The sequence below is a fragment of the Salminus brasiliensis genome, chromosome 16 (assembly GCF_030463535.1).
Source record: "Salminus brasiliensis chromosome 16, fSalBra1.hap2, whole genome shotgun sequence".
NCBI lineage: Eukaryota > Metazoa > Chordata > Actinopteri > Characiformes > Bryconidae > Salminus > Salminus brasiliensis.
The window spans coordinates 7,864,749-7,883,967 of NC_132893.1; the positions used below are offsets into that span (position 1 = coordinate 7,864,749).

Below are 19,219 nucleotides of genomic sequence, written 5' to 3' on the forward strand. Positions count from 1 at the left end.
CCCGGACACTTGGTGGATTTGATACATACTGCATTCTTTATCTCTGGTATAGTCAGCCAAATGGCCGCATGTCAGCAAAAGCCATAGTACTAGGCGAGTCAGCATGTGCATGCTAATAAGAGACAGCTCATATGAATCTGCTGCCACAGGCTCAGTGTGTATGCTAGTTTGGGTTCAGGGTCAGCACATCGGAACAAGCGTGCAGTTCTAGACATAACTGTAGTGTAGTGTAGTGATTACACACTATGGACGAAAGTGAACAGTTTGGTCCAGGGCTTGATTTGAAGGGAGAAAAAAGGGAATACCATCCTCTTGGTAAAAAAAAAAAAGAAACAGACAAAATCATTCCCCTCGTAAAACCCAATCATTAACGACCATACAAAGTTCGGGCCTTTTACATGGGCCTGGGCCTTTTACATATGTATCTACTTATCTATCTAACTATATGTATGTATATGTACTTTAATCCTGATATTGTTTTATTTGCCACATATTCATATTCATTGTATTCATATTTATTGGAGATTTTGTTGTGCACTATATTCTGTTTTTGCTCAGTGCTTCAATTTACACTTCTGGTAGATGCTTTCTCCATTTTGTTGCCTTGTACTGAGCAATGACAACCTTGAGTCTATCTATATATATCTAAATGGACAAGCATGGTAATCACAATCTATGCATTTTCCTGCATTTAAAAAAAAGTTTATTTAAAGAGTTTAAAAGCCCCCTCTTCTCCCCACACTCTCTGAAATGTTTCTTCAGGCTCTAGTGATCAGAATTTACAGTATGCACTAATCACTCCACATCATCCAACGTGTTCAGGCTGTGTGCCGCCAGACCTCGATGAACTTGATTGTCAGCAGAGGTCAGTGTCCCCTTTTTTCGACCTCAACAGCATGGCGACCGCGCAGGCACACCTTCTGTCACGAGAGGAAACGGCTTCGATACGTCATTTCCTCGGGGTTTGCGAAGAAAGGGTCACGTGACACGGGTTTAGCGCTCTGCTTCTCTGACTACTTTATATATTTTTTTGGCTTAAATCGGCTTTAATATGGCAAGCGCCTCCGAGTTACCGACTGCTTTCGTCGCCCTCTCACCCGCCGAGCCTCTCTCTCGTCGTCCGCGCGGCTCCGGCGTGAGAAATTCGGCGGTGAAAAAAAACGATCTTCTCTCTGGCTGGAGAAAAAAACGTCACGTGACCAACACGCGAGTCTGGCCGTTCGGTAAAGATGGCTGCGGCTGGTTAGAAAACAAGCGGAGAGAAGAGCGACCTCCTTCCGACGGCCGCGGTGTGAAGAGGGCGTAAGTACGCGAAGTAATCGCACTTTTCTGGAGCGTTCGGTGTCAAAATCGTCGCATGAGCTTCTCTACATCTTCATGGGGTCCATTTTCGACACCCCTTGCTCTCTCGCGCGGTGTATTTCGTCGCTTTTCTCAGCGCGCCGCTTCGCTCGTTTGGCCGCTGGTTGCGTGGGTGACGGAGCGCGAGAGGAGTGTTCTGCTAAACCTGTTAGCAACGCGGCTAACCGTTTAACGGAGCTGCTTTTGGGGCAAAATTGGGATTTCTAAATGTTGTAAACACGGAGTTTAAAAGTTTCTCAGTCTAAGATGGCTTAACAACGTCGTTACACGTCAGAACATTAGAACCTGTGGTTGTTCCCGAGCTGGAGGTCGTGAGTCAGATTATCCTCAGCGCTAGCTCACCAACTTAGCCAAACAGTTTCACGAGCCGCGTTCGTTACTGTGCATTTTTAAGCAGGTAGTTGCTATTTATTTCTAACGACACCTGGGATTAACTCCTTTTTTCTTGGTCAGTGTGTGTAAAACTGCTTTGTGCAAGGAAATGCATCTATTAAAGCCGTGTAGGTTGCACAAAATCCAGAAAAAACATGCACCGTTTATGTACTGATTTTTTTAGTAGCTACAAATTGAGAGATTTAGCCAAGAGGGCTTTGGATCGCTAGCGCTAGCTGGCTACATCTGGCGACAGTGCAGCTATTGGGGTTTGTTTTGCTTTCATTTGCAACGTTAGTGTCTGTGAATTGTATTTAGATAGTGACTGATCTCTTTTCATAGCCAAATGTTCTTTGCACTCTAAAACTACGACTAATGTAAGCCACGCCTTGAGACTTTTGGGATTTCTTAGTCAAATTTGATTAGAGTATCTTATATCTAACTAGGTAAGCTATGTCTTTGCAATAAAGAGCCTTTATGTGAGCCTTTATGTGCTAACCATAAGGTAGCTAGCTAGCTATATGAGGGGATTTAAGTTTGCTGGAAGATTGAACGTGCTGTCATTGGTTGAATTGGTTGGCTACTAGTTTGATTAATGTTCCTTATCCTAAACCCTTCATTGTAATGTTATGTATAACGTGTATACATATAGCTAGCTTTATATATATATATGTTGACTAAAAAAACATTGGTAAATAGCACACAAAATTACCCACAAAATGAAAGTGACTGCTGTTTGTGGAGGATAACTGGCTAGCTAGCAAGGTAGTGCGTGCTAGCTAGCTAACACGTATTCCGTTGGAGATATCGTGCCTGGTTAGCTAGCTAGCTGAAACCGACTGTAATGTAATTGTTATAGCTAGCTAGCTATGTCAAAGACAGCTCCTACGGCTAATATTTACGTGTCGTGTTTCTGTCTGTATAGTGTTTTTTTTAATGTACGGCTACTCGGGTAGCCGGCTGTCGTTTTCAGGTTGCCAAAGCGCAACGTCAGACCGGGAAGTAGTAGTTAGCAAGGCTAGCTGGATGAGTTTTGCAAACACGTGCAGTGCTTCGTGTTGTGATGAAGCCTAAGCTTACAGCGTTGTCTCCGTAGCCTTTGTAACTTACTATGATTATTTTATATTGATACACGAAACCTTATTGTATTCTCAGGATTAAACGACACATTTGAGAGCAAGTTTTGAGTGAGTAGTAACGTCTCAGGGCGTACAGTTAACCAGCATCGGGTCCTGGCCATGGCAACAAAAGCCATGTGTAATTGCTAGTGCCTTGTGCTTCTTGTCAGATCCAAAGCCTTTTCTGCTGCCCAACAGAGATGGAGGCAGTTTTATAGTTTTCTTATTCGTATTTCATGCTGGAAAACGGGTTAATATGTAGTTAGTGTTTAACCTTATCTTTTTTTTTTCTCCTCCTCCTCTTTAGACGATGGATCCAGGACAAGATTTGCTTCTTGCAGCCCTGAGTGAGAGTGGAATCTGCCCAAACGACCTTTTTGACATTGATTCTCAGGACAATGTCCAGTCCCCTGTCTCTCAGCAGGTAAATAAGGCCACTGCCTGAATAGCTTGTATGAGTGTATAGTGTAAAGCGTGAGGTGATTTGGCATATTACTTCAATCTTCTTTTTTAATTCTTGGTGTTCTGTTTGCACTGTGCATTGAAAGCTTGCTTCAGTAATGAATAGGAGAGGACTTGATGTACTATGTACTTCGTTTTTAATAAGCCATTTTAATTTATAAAATGTCTTCCTTTATTCTCTTTAGTCAGTCTCAAAAAATGTCCTTGACTTTGGTCTGGGCAATGAGGCGGCTGGAATAGTTAGAATAGAACCTGCTGTGCCACCCACACCCACTGTCACAATCAGAGTAAGTCATTTATGTTGGCTTAAATTTTTTTAATGACCAAACTGCAGTGGTAATTGCAACATTCATCATACAAACGTTTTGGTAATTTTTTATATTGTTGTACTTAGTTGATGTTTGATTACAGTATTAAATTAAGCTTGTTTTTGCTTTTTAAAGCAGAAGCCTCAGCCCTCAACCACCACTTTTGTCTTAAATCAACTGAATCAGTTGCCATCACTGGGAACCATAGTTGTCACCAAACCCTCAGCGGGGACCACTTCGAGGCAGACCATCACAGTAACTAAGGTGGTGCAGACAACTTCAACAGCCCAGCGGAGCACCTCCTCACCCTCCACTGCCCCCACTGTTTGCACTGTTGTCCCATCGAACCAGGAGCAGGTCAAACTGAAGGACCTACTCAGGACTGGTAACCTGAAGTCAAACAGCCTGGGAGAGCTTATGAAGCTGAAGCCTCCACCTGATATTGCTCAGCCTGTTGCTACAGCTACAGGCACAAGTGAGTCCTAGTGTTTTGATGAAATTTGAAGTATTTTCTGTAAATGGAAAGTACATGGCACCATTCAGTGATGTTTTTGTAATTAGAAAAGTATGATAACTGAATTAAGCAACATGCATGCAAGTTGTTGCAGCAGATTTTGTGTACATTTGCAACCATGCAGAGTTGTCCTCAAATGAGTAAAGGGTTTCCAGTAGGTGGCGCTATAGGCACTCACAGCATAAGTTTGAGCGGCACTTCATCAGGGATGCTGTCTATTTTTATCTTATGTACAAATAATTAATGCTTCAAGATTTTTTAGTATTTGGCTGCTCTTCACACTTTACATTATTAATGGATGTTTGCAGAACTTAAGAAAATGTCTAAAAATTCAATCTTTACCTTTTTTAAACCAGGTTCTAGCTAATTTTTAAACATTTGATTTTGTTTTTTTTTTTCATTTAGTAGGTGGCAGATGTAATGGCTGTAGAACAAAAGCCATGGCATGCTTTGTAAATTTTGCTTTTATCCTGTTCAGATGCTCCTTCTCATTGTATTACTTTAAAGTTGTGAACACTATATTTTGACTGGAATTCTGCTTTGTCTAATTACTTTGAATTATGGTGCTCTCCCCTTTCAGAGATTATTTTGGTCTCCACAAAGATGATGAATAAACCAGGTATGGGTAGGGTTTTAAGTGAAAATTGACATACACAGGTGTTTTGAAACTGTGGTGGGGATCCCTGTTGGTGACACTTGGCAGTTCACTTATCTATTTTTTGCTGTTTTAATTGAGCATTACTGTTCTTTGTTTCTTACAGCGGAGGTAAACAATGGCGTAAAGAAAGAGGTGTCAAGCAAAGATGTGGCCAGAATCTGGGTCAATGATGAAATAAAAATGCGAAGCTTCTCGCCTGTAAATGTAAGCCCTTTTATTATTTTTATATGGAAGTATTTAGTTTGTGTTGACTGTTTTTATGGCATTATTGGGTTATATTTGTCTTTTTAAAACCGACTTTAGAAATTACCAGTAATGAAAGAGGAAGAGGAACCGGAGGAGGAGGAAGAGGAAGAATTGGGACATGCAGAGACCTACGCAGAATACATGCCAATGAAACGTATGAAGTTATTATTACCTGAGTTGTACACTGGAAATGTGCATTAGTTTCATCAGTTTCAGTAAATGTAGGGTGAGGAGGCTTTAGGTAGTCTGTGTGGGCTAGTGCTATATGCTACTGCAAATGTACAAACTTTAAGTTAGTTTTCTGGCAAGTCCTTACTGACGGTTGTTGTGCACGTTCCAGTGAAGATAGGAGAGCGGCATCCTGACCCTGTGGTTGAGACCAGCTCCCTCTCAAGTGTCAACCCGCCCAATGTGTGGTACAGACTTTCCATTCCAGAGGAGACCATTGACAGAGGCTGGCTATCTGCTCTTCAGCTTGAGGCCATCACATATGCTTCTCAGGTTTGTGCTAACTTGTGGGCAGGTGAACGTTTTATCTCTAGTTTTGCAAATGTTTTTGACGTAATGTTGAGTTCCTTACTTTCATTTCATTCTTTGCATGATCACATTTTTGAGGAGTTTCTTTGGTGTTGCAGCAACATGAGACATTCCTTCCAAATGGAGACAGAGCGGCTTACTTGATTGGTGATGGCGCTGGTGTTGGAAAGGGTAGAACCATTGCTGGCATTATATATGAGAATTACCTTCTTGGTAGAAAAAGATCTCTCTGGTAATGTTCTACTCTTCATTTCTTGTGTCTGACATAAGAACTGTATATTAAAATGTTTGTTCCTGTCTTGGATTATAAATACTTAAATTTTCTTTTCAGGTTTAGCGTGTCAAATGATTTAAAATATGATGCGGAGAGGGACTTGAGAGACATTGGAGCAAAAAACATTCAGGTCCATTCTTTGAACAAGGTATGAAATAGGTTTGCTTTTTCAAAGTTTGCATTGGTACACAGTTGAGAGACTAATGTTTATTTTTATTTTTTACCCCTCCTTTCTTTATAGTTCAAATATGGCAAAATCTCATCCAAACACAATGGTAGTGTGAAAAAAGGTGTGATATTTGCCACATACTCCTCCCTGATTGGAGAAAGCCAGTCTGGTGGGAAGTACAAGACCAGATTTAAACAGTTACTTCACTGGTGTGGGGATGACTATGATGGTGTGGTATCCTTTTTGTTTCAAGGTGGCTTTCCATTCTGTTAAGGAAAAGATTGTTCTGTTATACTCAAGCGGAGTGAAGCCAGACATGCTCAGGTGGGATATCAGGATTTTGACATGTCAGCGATTTGGTCTTGTCTTATAGTTTGAGCAACCTCACAACAGATTTCTCAAATGTGTGCAAACATAAGATTGCTGCCCCTTCACAGGTGACAGATTGTTTTATTTTCTTACATTTTTTTGGTTCTAGTTTTGACATCTCTGCAGTGTGGCAGGTTAGTAAAACTGCTGTAGATTCTCAACATGCATGCTCTGTACTTGGGCTGGCAGCTTATTGTTTTGTATTAAACAGCCTTGTTGGACGTTATCCATTGGTGGAACTGTCCGTAGGGGTTCACACTGAGCACCCATGTTGCAGCATGTTGGATTGTACAGTATGAGCATCTAAATTGTAAGCTTTGGCCATACACAGTGAACAGTTTGAACATGTGGTGTGTTGTCACCAAATACCAAGATTTCTAAAATCGCATTGTGCTACAGTGTTACATTTTGTCAGCTACTGCAAGTGGGTCTTCAGTTACTATGATTGTTTCCTTTGACTGAGCCTTTCAGATAGTCTTTGATGAGTGTCACAAAGCGAAAAATGTGTGCCCTATTGGGTCATCAAAACCAACAAAGACTGGACTGGCAGTTCTCGAGCTTCAGAATAAACTGCCAAAAGCACGGGTTGTGTATGCCAGTGCTACAGGTATGTAAGCAAATCATTGATGGCTCTTTACATAAAGATTTTTATTTTATTTATTAATTGCTTCATTTCTTACTTATTGTTTCTTGTGTAGGAGCCTCTGAGCCTCGGAACATGGCTTACATGAATCGTCTTGGGATTTGGGGGGATGGAACTCCTTTTAAAGAGTTTACCAATTTTATTCAAGCTGTTGAAAGAAGGTTGGTTTTTCTCATTGGTTTTTCTCAGCGTCCAGACATCTGTGATTTTTGTCCTGATTCTGTTGAGCTCTCTCCCTTTTTGTTGGTTTATTTTAGAGGTGTTGGTGCCATGGAGATTGTTGCCATGGATATGAAATTGAGAGGCATGTACATTGCTCGACAACTGAGTTTCCAAGGCGTGACGTTTAAAATTGAGGAAGTTCCTCTGACACAAGACTACATCAAGATGTACAACAAGTCAGTCCGTCTTGTACGTACAAGTATCCCTTACTTGTTTTTTCAGAAATGCTGCTGTGAAAAATGTATGGGTTGCATGTCAGAAAATTCTATATTTTGGCTTTTGATGGCAAGTGTGTATACTGGAGAGTAGAGGTATATATTGCTTATGTTTCTGAAACTTGCAGTGGGTGAGTGCAAGAGAGAAATTTCAGCATGCAGCTAACCTGATGGATGCAGAGCAGCGTATGAAAAAGTCAATGTGGGGACAATTCTGGTCTGCACACCAAAGGTTCTTCAAGTACCTGTGCATTGCCTCCAAAGTCCGGAGAGTGGTACAGCTTGCACGAGAGGAAGTTAAGAATGGAAAGGTTGGATCAAATAATTTTAAGAAATTAATACTTTTTTTTTTTTTTTTTTTTTTTTTTTTTTTTTTTTTTTTTGGTTTTTTTTAAATGAGGTGAGCCATAACTGTTCAAGCTTACCAAACTCGTTCTTTTTTTTCTTTTTTTTTTTAAATAGTGCGTAGTCATTGGCCTACAGTCGACCGGGGAAGCCCGAACACTTGAGGCGTTGGAGGAAGGCGGGGGTGAGCTCAATGACTTCGTCTCCACTGCAAAGTGAGTGCAGAAATATACTTCTTTTAAACTCTAGGTCATCCTTTCTTAATTCAGGAGAGTAAGGCCATACTTCCTCTTGCCACATCACTTTTGGAAGGCTTTTTATTTTTTATTTTTGACTGGTTGGAACAATAGATTGCGTTGTCTTGTATTAAAACAAGTTGCACTATTTGAAAGTGACATTTAGCATCTCTTTATTGTGGGCTTTTCATTGAAGGAAAAAATATCAAGAATGTTTGTGTTTCCTGGACTGAAATTCCTTAATATAGGCCTTTCAGTAATCAGGGTTTTTGCAAGCTTTGTAATGGGAGTTGAGCATTTAATTCAATTTAATTGATATCAATACTTTTAAAATAATAATAATTTGAAATAATTTTGTTCCTAAGGGGTGTTCTGCAGTCGCTGATAGAGAAGCACTTTCCCGCTCCAGACAGACAAAAGCTATTCAGTTTACTGGGCATAGACCTGTCAGCAAAGAAAACACCATCACCAGCAGAAACGGAGCAGAAGGGCAAGAAGCGGAAAGGTGCGTCCCTGACACACTAGTTTTCACGTCCGTGGCAGACAAAACTGTCTTAATAATGTAATGTAACGGTTACCACATGGGGTACACAGGGTTGATGTGAAGTTTAACTCAACTCTAAATTGGTTTGTAGGTATAGAGATTAAAAAGGAAGTAAAGAAAGCCCGCAAGTCTGGAGGGCTTTCAGGCAGCAGCTCAGATGACAGTAATTCGGAGAACTCGGACGAAGAAGCTGAAAGTAATGACAGCTTTGACTCTGTCAGCTCCGGAGATGATGAAGACGACTTTAACCCCTTCAAGGATGATTCCAGTGAGGATGAAGAAGACGGTGAGAACATTTGCATTTGTCCCCTACAGAAAAGGGCCAGTCTGTCATCTGCTGAGATTTAAAAAATAAATAAAATATAAGTTTGCTGCCATAGTAAATTACTTTTTTTCTTGCAGATCCTTGGTTAATTCGAAAAGACTCTAAGAAGGGCAAAGAAAAGAAGAACAAAAAGAAGAAGAAGAAGAGCATAGACCCAGATTCAATTCAAAGTGCCTTGTTAGCCTCTGGGCTTGGTTCGACCAGACCTGCTTTCACAACGCCTGTAGTAAAATCTACATCCAACAACACAATTACTGCCGGTATGTGGTTGGAGTTGTTGTGTACTTGCTATTGTTGGCTTCATTACTCAAAAGACCTTTTTGTGCACACTACAATTAAATTAGATTCTTGTTACTAATGAGGTACGCAAGCTTACATGCTTTGAGTGCATCTGAATTCTTATCTTGTTGCAGCTAAAAGTGAACCAGAGGAAAGTAGCTGTGTGACGAGTCATGATGCAGTCGAAGATGCTCAGCAAATGAAGAGAGAGCTTCTGGAGCAGCTGGAGAAGTTGGCTGAGAACCTTCCTCCCAACACGCTTGATGAGCTTATTGATGAATTAGGAGGACCTGAAAATGTAGCAGAGGTAGGACATAGAGGTGCTCCTTTTGAATTGTGGATTCATATCTTCAAATTGACCAGCATTTCAGCTTGAAATACATTTTTGTATGCTATGGTTTTTAGATGACTGGGCGAAAAGGAAGAGTAGTCAGCAATGACGATGGCAGTATTTCTTATGAATCAAGATCAGAACTGGATGTTCCTGTAGAAATCCTGAACCTTACCGAGAAGCAGAGGTTCATGGATGGAGAAAAGGTTGGTCACACTTTCTTTCTGTCTCTCCTGGGGATATTATGAATTACCTAAAGCTGTTTGTTGTTCTTCGTAGAACATCGCCATCATTTCTGAGGCAGCCAGCTCTGGAATTTCGCTACAAGCTGACCGTAGGGTAAAGAACCAGAGGAGAAGGGTACACATGACTTTAGAGCTGCCATGGAGTGCAGACAGGGCCATTCAGCAGTTTGGTAGGTGCCTTTGGACTAAAATTAACCAATTTGACTTATTTCCTATTTTTTATTGAACTAAAGTTGAATTGGTTAAATTTAGTTTGGTTTATTTTCTCTAAAAATGAATTATTTTCTAAGCTTATAAATGTTCACTTTTATTAAATTGGTCTCATTTCTCACCTTGTCTGCTCACAGGTCGAACACACAGATCAAACCAGGTCACTGCACCAGAGTATGTGTTCCTTATCTCCGAACTTGCTGGAGAACAAAGGTTTGCCTCTATTGTTGCCAAAAGATTGGAGAGTCTGGTGGGTACATGTCCTTGTTCAGTTTCTAAATAGATAATTCAAAATCGGTATCTACAAAAATGTATCTACAAATTCACAGGGTGCACTAACACATGGAGATCGAAGAGCTACAGAGACTAGAGACCTCAGTCGGTTCAATTTTGATAACAAGGTAAGATTGCATTCATCTTTAAGAGTATGTAGACAAAGTCCCAAATCAGGCTGACTAAATTTATTTGCATATTTTTCTTTAGTATGGCAGGAATGCTCTCGAAATCGTTATGAAGTCCATTGTTAATTTGGATTCTCCGTTGGTCTCCCCACCCTGTGACTTTGATGGGGATTTCTTTAAAGGTAAGATTTTAACATTTATTTGGAATGTGTTTAATAGGCAATGGTTTAATAATTCCCCTTGTGAAAGTTTCTAAACAACCAAGGCACAAAGAATGTAACATGACTACAAATCTTGATGTCAACAGAAATCCGCAATGGTTTAATTGGTGTGGGACTGATAAATGTGGAGGATCGATCTGGAGTCCTTTCACTAGATAAAGGTCTGACCTTATCTTGCTCCTTATCTACGGTTGCTACTAAAAGTACATTTTAACTAAAACATTCCCTTTCTACAGTTACACAAAAACAATCTTCAACCCATCTTCTGTGATTATTTAGATTACAACAACATTGGAAAATTCCTGAACCGGATTCTTGGTATGGAGGTCCAGCAGCAGAATGCCCTCTTCCAGTATTTCTCAGACACTTTAAACGCTGTCGTTCAGAATGCCAAAAAGAATGGCAGATATGACATGGGAATTTTGGGTAATAGAAACTTGTCTTAACAGTCCTCCTCACTCTTTCCAGTGGTTGGAAGGCTCTGTATGTGTAGTCTTATTTTCTTTTATTTAAACCCTCTTTTGCAGATTTGGGTTCTGGAGATGAGAAGGTTAAAAAGGTTGATGTCAAGAAGTTTTTGACCCCAGGATATTCAACATCAGGACATGTTGAGCTGTATACGGTACAAACACATGCAGATTTCAGCCAATTTTATATAAAGCCCCTTTTTTTCTACATGTAGCAGCAAGCAAATCAGCAAGCTTTTTTTATTTAGGCATACACTATTGTGATGTGTATATAAAAACATTTATTGCATATTTTACTAAAAATAATTGCAAGTCATTTTGAAGCATTTTTATTGGCCTTTTTTGTTTCTCGTTTAGGTGAGCGTGGAGAGGGGCATGTCATGGGAGGATGCCACCCATGTTTGGGCAGAACAGGATGGCTCAGATGATGGCTTCTATGTGCAGGTGAAGTGTATTTGTAATCTTTTTGTATTCACAAGCAAGCTCCTCCTCCTCTTCCTCCCTGCTGAAAGTTACTCAATGTCACTTTAAAAAGTTAAGAAGTTTTTTATATATATATATATATATATATATATATATATATATATATATATATATTTTTTTTTTTTTTATATTAGGTACGGAATAACAAAAAAATTGCCATCTTGGTGAAAGAGGTCAACACCAAAAAGAGACTCTTCATGGTGTATAGACCAAATACAGGGAAACAGCTCAAACTGGAGACATATGCTGACATTCGGAAGAGATGTAAAAAGGTAATCTCTTCCTGTCTGCTGATTTCAAATTGCTCCTCAATATCAAAACAACTTTGTACACTTGGCACACTGGATCTCTCTCACTGAAACACAAGATTGACTTTCTGAAAACTTCATCTTTTTAAATAGGTTCTTTCTGATGATGCCAAGCAGCACTGGATGGATCAGTACCAGTCTTCAGCAGATATTTGTTCTCATGCATATTGGTGGGTATCTTAATATTTGCCCTGTGGGGAGCAGTTCATTTTTTTTTTTTTTTCTTTAATGCCTACAGCAATTAACACTGGTGTGAAGCACCACTATCACACAGTATTAATATCTGGCTTTCATATTTCTGACAGGCGTGGGAACTGTAAGAAGGCGTCAGTGGGACTGCAGTGTGAGATAGGGCTGCGCTGCAGGACATACTACGTTCTCTGTGGCTCTGTCCTCAGTGTGTGGACCAAAGTTGAAGGGGTCTTGGCGTCTGTCAGTGGAAGCAACGTGAAGATGCAGATTGTTCGTTTGAGAACAGAGGATGGGCAACGAATAGTAGGTGAGTAGCACAAATTGTGTGTGTGGGGTTTTTGTCTCCCTTGAGTGGTGGGTTGACCTTTACTGTTCCCTACCCAGGCCTAATCATTCCAGCAAACTGCGTGGCTCCCCTGACCAACATCCTGTCCTCATCAGACCAATCCCAGCAACTGGCAGTACAACAGCAGCAGATGTGGCAGCAGCTGCACCCACAGAGCATCAGCCACACAGCCAATACCTAGCACGGCTTCTGAACCCAGAGCAGACACAGGACCTTAGCTCTGCATCACAAGCCAGCCTCCCCTCCTATTCCTCCCTGTTGGCATGCCATGAGGAACAGTGCCCTTGGTATTTAATGTTTCAGGGTTCGTGTCCAAAGATGGCCCAATCCGAAAGAGGCTTGCTGGACTACTGACTCAAAAGCTGGAAAGCCTCCCAGGTTGAAGAGGCAGCAGTGTAAGGACGCATTGGGAGAAGGGGAGACATTGGTTCAGGCTGCTCTGCCTTTTTTAGGGCTTTCTACCGCCAATCTGCCTGCCTGTGTTCACCACCGATGACATGTTGTGTAAAGTGGGCCGCAATGTCACCCATACATCTTGTTTTGCACAGGTCAGCGCTCAGGGGTAAAACCTCATCAGTTCTTTCCCCTCCCTGAAAATGTATCGCATGCTTTGCCTTATATATTTGGACCCCCATCCCCACCCTGTGCTGGTTGACCACTTAAAGGGGTATTCCATCATTTTTCCATCATTTTTGCATTGAGACTTAATCTTCGGTTTTACTGTTTCAGGTGACGTTAAACAGTGTGTTTTGTTCTGGAGGTGGTGATGGTGGCGTTAGAGATTTAAATCAGCTTTCTGAAGACGTGTCGTCATATTAGTTTGAGGCTTTATCTTGAGCTTAAGTATTGTCCCAGCCATTTTTTTTCTATATAATTCAACCACATTTCACTGCATTAGAATGTGTTCAGTTTTAGTTGCAGGATATCCTGTGGCCTAATTTTACCTTTACTAGCTTTTCCAACCCATGAAGTGCACAATCACCCTGGCAGATGGAGTTGCAAAAAAAGCCCATTTTTGACACTAGCCCAATATTTTGCTGAGCACATTTCTGCATCATAAGCTGCCTCTTGAACATTGCACTTAATACTATCAAGATCAACCACAAGCTCTGTAAGTGTTGAACACAGCTTGTACAAAAATGGTTGAATATACCTGCAGTACACTTCCAGGGAACATCAATGGGTGATTAAAATACTCTCCCATATAAAACCATCTTGACTTCTGGTATCAAGAACTGGTGAATGGTCTAATTGATTACTGTTTTGTTTTTGTTTTTTCCCCCTTGTTTCGTCTATTTCGTCAATGAATGGGCGCTTTTTTGGTTGTTTGTTTTTGTTTGTTTTTTTTTCTTCCCTCTCCACTTTCATTTTTCTGCTTATGCTCTCTTTAGTTTTATATATTTAAGGAGTGTTAACCAAACTCTGAGGTTACCAACTGGAATATTCTCCACACAGCAATGCCCACCTTTCAGTTGCTTTTTTTCTTTTATATATATATATTTGCCATTACCTAAATTTTAATGTAACCTGGACTGAAGGACTTTGAGCTGCGCCCCCCCCCCCCCCCCCCATACATTTTTTTTTTTTTTTTAATCTTTATTTTTGGGCTGTAAATGTTGACAGGGTAGGTTTCCTCATTACTATATCTGTGTATAGTTGCATATCTAAAGTCATGTTTTTGCTTAAAGTATAGATGTTGAAACACTTTAAGGAAAATGTCATTTCATCCTTGCACGAGTTGCACTACTGATGGATCTGTTGTACAAAAACAATGAAAATTGAGCTGAGTGCAAGATGTCTACCTCTTGCATATGACCAATAAATCTTGTGGTTAACTTGGTGTGGTGATTTTATTTGACAACTTGAATATTCCTGAAAGCCTGCATGAATAAAGTTTGTTTAGGGGTTTAAACCCACTGGCAGAAGTCCCATTTCTTTTCTAATAAGGTGCTTATCCAGTCCTGTCAGGTAAAAACTAATGGGATGAACAGGCAGGAGCTGGCCCCTTGACTGGTGTAATCTCGACCTTTAGTGAGACTGCCTAACCTATAACTGTTTAAATTGTATTTTCCTTTTTATTCATTTATTTTATCTATATATACATATATTTTTTTTTTTTTATTGACACTTTGGCAGTTCACATGTAGATGCTGAATGGACCAATGTTCATTGCCTTCCACTGAGAGTTAATGGGACAGAAGTATGTAAGGTTCTCACTCCTCAGAGAGATCTAAACACAATTAACATCCTGCTTTTAGTGAAGTTGTTCTTTGCTCTTTTTTTTTCGCTTTACATTATGATTTACTCATTTAAATATTAAAAATGACTAACAAACTACGGACGGTCCTGAGAGATGACTGGAACCCACATGCTAACTTCGTGGTTTATTCAGGAGCTATGAGAAAGTGATAACTCCGTTAAATCTGTGCTTCGCTTTAACAGTATTTAGCTACATGTCCTGTACACCGACACTCCGGATAACCCCACATAACCCAGCACTTACTAACAAAGCTACTATTTTTAATACCCCAGTCAAAACATCGGGAGTAGCAGATCACCCTGCAGCTCTGTCCGTCCTCCAGTTAACCAGCTGAAAACAACCAGAGGAGCCAGACCCTCAAAAACAGGCGAATTTCTCTTCTCGTCTGTTGTTTACGGAGGTCAAACCACTTTCTGAACTTAATGCTCCTAAAACTGACCTCGGCAAAGGTCCATAAATGTCCTTGTTTTCACTTAAAAAACGCTCAGAAATCGAAAATATCAGCACAGTAATACCGAGCGGCTCGGACTGCTTTAATTTCTCTTTCTGAGCGTTTTTATTGTCTTCTGAAGCGTTTAGTGATTTAATAAAAATGCTCCTCGAAGCGGCTTAAAGCCAAGTTTAAAGCGAGCTCAAATTACGAGGTTTCCGTAACGTAGCTAGCTGTTCAAAACTTTATGATTTTGTTTGGAGAGACTCCAAAACCAGGCGTTTTTTGGGCTATTTCGGGCTATTTCGGGCTATTTAGTGCCGTGGTGGTGTTTTATCTGTGTAATGATGGATTGGATAGTGGGTGTCAATATAAGTGACGGCCATATTTGCCGGTGCTGCTCTGCTGTAAACAAAAAGTGTCTGTGAGACGGACGCTTCGCCGAATTTAGGGACATTTTTATTTCTGTAATTTAATATGTCTTTAGGAATGTCTTACAAACCTAACCCCCACCAGCACATTCCAGGAACTTCTGGGAACCAAGGTGAGCGAAAAAATGCGAAAAAGTGTCGAGTCTTCGACACGTTATGTCGAGTGTAAAATTTGGCGTTACAAAGGATACCTGGGGAAAAAAGCCGTGTAGTTTTAGTCCAGTCAGACAGCTAAAGGGTCAGATCCTGAGAGCAATCCGCCATTATTACTACTGAAAAAACAGCCTCTCTCGCTCACTGTCGGAGAAAATACGAGCGTGTGGTGGTTAAATCGATCCTGGTTCGGGAGTCCGTGTCATTAGCCGGCCGAATAGGTTTGGGTGGAGGCCGCTACAGTCTGATAAAAAAAATGTCCTTTTGGCTGCTAAGATCAGCGCCGTTCCGTTTCCTCCATGATAGTCTCTCCAGGGCGGTTGATTGATCGGATCTGAACGGGCTTTTTTTATTTCTCTTTAAGGACATCTAGCGGCCGGAGACGGAACTGCTCTCAGTGGAGGCACAGTACTGAGCCCAAGACCAAGAGTCAAGTTTCGGTGGCTCATTTTTTTTTTTTTATTCTACGGAGCTTCTAAAGTAACAAGGTAGAAAAATTAGATAATAATTTAGATTAAATCGTTTTCGCAATTTAATTTAATTTAATTTAATTTAAAATCCGTTTACTTCATTCGATAATTCGTTTCCTCGATCTTAATCAATCGTTCTCTCAATTTTAAAATAATCCCCTAAATGTAATCAATCATTCTCTAAATGTACAAACATTTATTATATTTTCCTCGTGATTTAAAATTCATTGTATTTAAATGTAACAAATCGTCCCCATCAGTTTAGTGTTAATCTTAACAGCGATTTAAAAAGGCTATTGATGCAAGATGAAATGATCAGCGTCCTAAACCTAAACTGGGAAACAGCTTGAAGGTCTTAAGATTTATTCCTCGCCTCAGATTCTTCAAGACTACGTGGTTTTTGTGCTGTTGTTCATGTTTTGTCTGTTTCAGCTGGAAACATTCCCTCTCCCTCTTCAAACATCTCAACGGTTCAGTCCTACAGGCCGATAATCAATGACTTTGGACCACCATCATTGGGATTTTTACAGGTAGGTACTAACTCCTGATGAGGTTCGACTGTCGTGTTATAAATGCATTGGCATCTACTAAACCCAAAGAAGTGAAAAATCAATTGAGTGATTTTCTAACGTACAGGGGCCCAATGGAACCCAAGCTCCCCAGAGCAAGTACGCAGAACTTCTCGCCATCATTGAAGAGCTTGGGAAGGAAATAAGGCCGACATACGCCGGAAGCAAAAGTGCAATGGAGCGCCTTAAAAGAGGTAGGTGTTATTATGATGATTAGATGTAGAAGATGTAGTCTTTATTATTTAATAAGGTAAATTTATGTTTATTTATGGGTTGTTTTTTTTGTATGTTTTAAATGAATCAGTCTATTGGTAGCCATGGATGGGCACAAAAGCAGATTTTCACCCTGAATTAGGATTTGAAGTAAAAATGTAACTTTTATCATAATTTATTGGTTTTTTTTTTGAATGGCTCCAATTTTAACATCAAAAATGATGATTTCTATTCAATATTTGTCACTTCCATCCATTCTTTTTTTTATTTGACATGTCGACGTATAGGTGTTTGCAAAACTTTGGGCACTTCTTCTCAAAAGACACTGAAAATAAACAGGAAACAGACTTGAATACAAACTATCTGTACATTTTAGTGCACAAACATTAAGTAGATAAAGCAAGTAAATCAACCCTACATAAGCTTTAGAATGTGCAGAAGTGTGTCTCCAGAAGATGACCAGGGATGCCCAAACCTTTGCATTACACTAGGGGTATAAAAATCATAACATATGGACAAAAACCTTAGCGAGTGGGTCCTTGTTTATTTCTGTTACTGTATTGGACGTGGTCTGATGCATTCATGCCTTGTGTTTCGAAGGTATAATTCATGCAAGAGGACTCGTACGAGAGTGTTTGGCAGAGACTGAACGAAACGCAAGATCTTAGCCTCCCCTTAGCCGAACCCTGACTCTCGTCCAGGAGCCGGGGGGTCCTTTCCTACTCTCACACAGGAGTGCTGCATGGCTTTCCCACAACAGGGGGATGAAACAATCAAAATTTATGCTTTGAGTATTGTAGTCGAGTCATGGGTCGGAGGCATTGCAACATTCGTCGTGTACTCGATGAATGCATCAAGAGATGTTGAATTTGAGTGTTGCCATTTGAAGTTTTTTTTTTCCCCCCTCTCCTCTTATTATTACTATTATTCTCTATATTTTTTGCCACATAGTATCTTTAAGAACGGACAAGCAAAACTGCATGCAATGGACAGATGGACCACAGTTTGAAAGTGCATGGCTTTTACAGGTTTAGAGTAGAGATGTCCTCTTCTATCAGAGTTGATTAAGGAGCATTAAGTGATTGGTCCTTTTTTTGTTTGTTTTCTAATTGGGATTAATTGAGGACAGCTGTAGTAATACCATTATTTTAGTCTTTTTTATTTATTACCTTGTGTAATAAAATGTATTTTCATGTAAAAAAAACAAAACAAAAACAGGTCACTTTTTGGAATTTTGTATAAACGTCAATAAATATTACATTTGTTGTGTACAAAGTGTTGTTTACAGTTTGAATATGATTGAGTTTTATGTGTGTTTTGAAAATGTAACCTTTATACTCACCAACCAGTTTATTATATATTATATGCAATTATGCTGCAGCAGTGCAATCATAAAAGCATGAAAATACAGTCTAGCAGTTACAGGCAATGCTCACATCAGCCCTCAGAATGGGAAGCAATGGAGCTGATGGAGCTGATAGTGAGCAGAAAAGCATCTCAGAATGCACAACACAGCCAACCTTGACGCAAATGGACTCAGACACCAGAAGATCTCCTCCTGTTCCGCTTCTGTCAGCCAAGAACAAAAAGCTGAGGCTGCAGTGCTGAGGCACAGGCTCACCAAAACCGGACAGTTGAAGACTGGAGAAACGTAGCCTGGTCTGATGAACATTAATTTCTGCTGAAGCACACAGATGGAAGGATCAGAATCTGGTACCAACAGCATGAATCCATGGACCTAGCCTGCCTTGTGTCAACAGTCCAGGCTGGTGGAGGTGGTGGTGGTAAAGGGGAATGTTCCCTTGGCACATTTTACAAAAGGCCTTGGGCTTGGGCTGTTAATACCTATCAGTCATCACTTGAATGCCACAGATGATTTGAGCATTGTTGCTGACCATGTTTTGACCATCCCTTCATGACCACAGTTTACCTATTTTCTGAAGGCAACTTCCAGCATGATGATGTCAGAACACACAGTAAATACACTATTCATTTGAGGACAGACTGCATAAACACACCGGTGTATCTATGATCAGTGCAGTAAAGGGGATTGTACGGGGGGTTAGAGTGTGGCCGCCAGGTTCTCTAAATCTCTATTAGACAGGCTCATATCGCTAGGGCTGTGTATGGGAGAAAACCTGGTGTCTGCATGCAAACTATTAATTAAAAATCAATTCTGTGTTTTTGAGAATCAACACAGTTCTACAACACATAATATTGCGATACTCAAGTGTATCGATTTTTTCTTACACTCCTACATTTAGCTACTTACAGTTTTACTCCGGTGTTTC

The 19,219-nt window shown here is 40.3% G+C and overlaps 2 protein-coding genes across 6 annotated transcripts; both read left to right on the plus strand.

Annotated features, from left to right (window-relative positions):
- The first annotated feature begins 948 nt into the window (after positions 1-948).
- Positions 949-14,237, plus strand: sbno1 (strawberry notch homolog 1 (Drosophila)). Of its 5 annotated transcripts, none has more exons than XM_072658181.1 (33): positions 949-1,306; positions 3,160-3,276; positions 3,500-3,601; positions 3,758-4,097; positions 4,717-4,755; positions 4,898-4,998; positions 5,098-5,194; positions 5,381-5,541; positions 5,676-5,809; positions 5,909-5,999; positions 6,093-6,254; positions 6,861-6,996; positions 7,088-7,193; positions 7,290-7,443; positions 7,598-7,780; positions 7,932-8,029; positions 8,416-8,555; positions 8,686-8,880; positions 8,997-9,179; positions 9,333-9,505; positions 9,604-9,735; positions 9,809-9,944; positions 10,122-10,234; positions 10,314-10,385; positions 10,468-10,567; positions 10,693-10,767; positions 10,886-11,032; positions 11,134-11,228; positions 11,431-11,517; positions 11,691-11,828; positions 11,958-12,034; positions 12,170-12,363; positions 12,441-14,237. In XM_072658181.1, the coding sequence occupies exons 2-33, from the start codon at positions 3,163-3,165 to the stop codon at positions 12,581-12,583; spliced, it is 4,218 nt and encodes a 1,405-aa protein (XP_072514282.1). In that variant the 5' UTR covers positions 949-1,306; positions 3,160-3,162; the 3' UTR covers positions 12,584-14,237. The 5 variants fall into 5 exon arrangements, with proteins under 5 accessions (XP_072514282.1, XP_072514280.1, XP_072514283.1 ...); XM_072658179.1 differs by having other exon boundaries at positions 949-1,302; XM_072658182.1 differs by having other exon boundaries at positions 949-1,302; positions 3,761-4,097.
- Positions 14,238-15,473: 1,236 nt separating this feature from the next.
- LOC140536702 (cyclin-dependent kinase 2-associated protein 1) lies at positions 15,474-18,166 on the plus strand. Its single transcript, XM_072658665.1, has 4 exons — positions 15,474-15,636; positions 16,579-16,676; positions 16,783-16,909; positions 17,529-18,166. Exons 1-4 carry the CDS (start codon positions 15,570-15,572, stop codon positions 17,594-17,596), a joined length of 360 nt encoding a protein of 119 aa, XP_072514766.1. The 5' UTR covers positions 15,474-15,569; the 3' UTR covers positions 17,597-18,166.
- The last annotated feature ends 1,053 nt before the right edge of the window (positions 18,167-19,219 follow it).

What these genes read in the sequence shown, in the direction of transcription:
- sbno1 (XM_072658181.1), top strand. Translation starts at nt 3,163, where the DNA reads ATGGATCCAGGACAAGATTTGCTTCTTGCAGCCCTGAGTGAGAGTGGA. An exon ending in GACCTGAAAATGTAGCAGAG is followed by an intron (nt 9,506 to 9,603) that starts GTAGGACATAGA and finishes TATGGTTTTTAG; the next exon opens with ATGACTGGGCGAAAAGGAAG. An exon ending in GGATGGGCAACGAATAGTAG is followed by an intron (nt 12,364 to 12,440) that starts GTGAGTAGCACA and finishes TTCCCTACCCAG; the next exon opens with GCCTAATCATTCCAGCAAAC.
- LOC140536702 (XM_072658665.1), top strand. Translation starts at nt 15,570, where the DNA reads ATGTCTTTAGGAATGTCTTACAAACCTAACCCCCACCAGCACATTCCA. An exon ending in AGGAACTTCTGGGAACCAAG is followed by an intron (nt 15,637 to 16,578) that starts GTGAGCGAAAAA and finishes TGTCTGTTTCAG; the next exon opens with CTGGAAACATTCCCTCTCCC. An exon ending in AATGGAGCGCCTTAAAAGAG is followed by an intron (nt 16,910 to 17,528) that starts GTAGGTGTTATT and finishes TGTGTTTCGAAG; the next exon opens with GTATAATTCATGCAAGAGGA.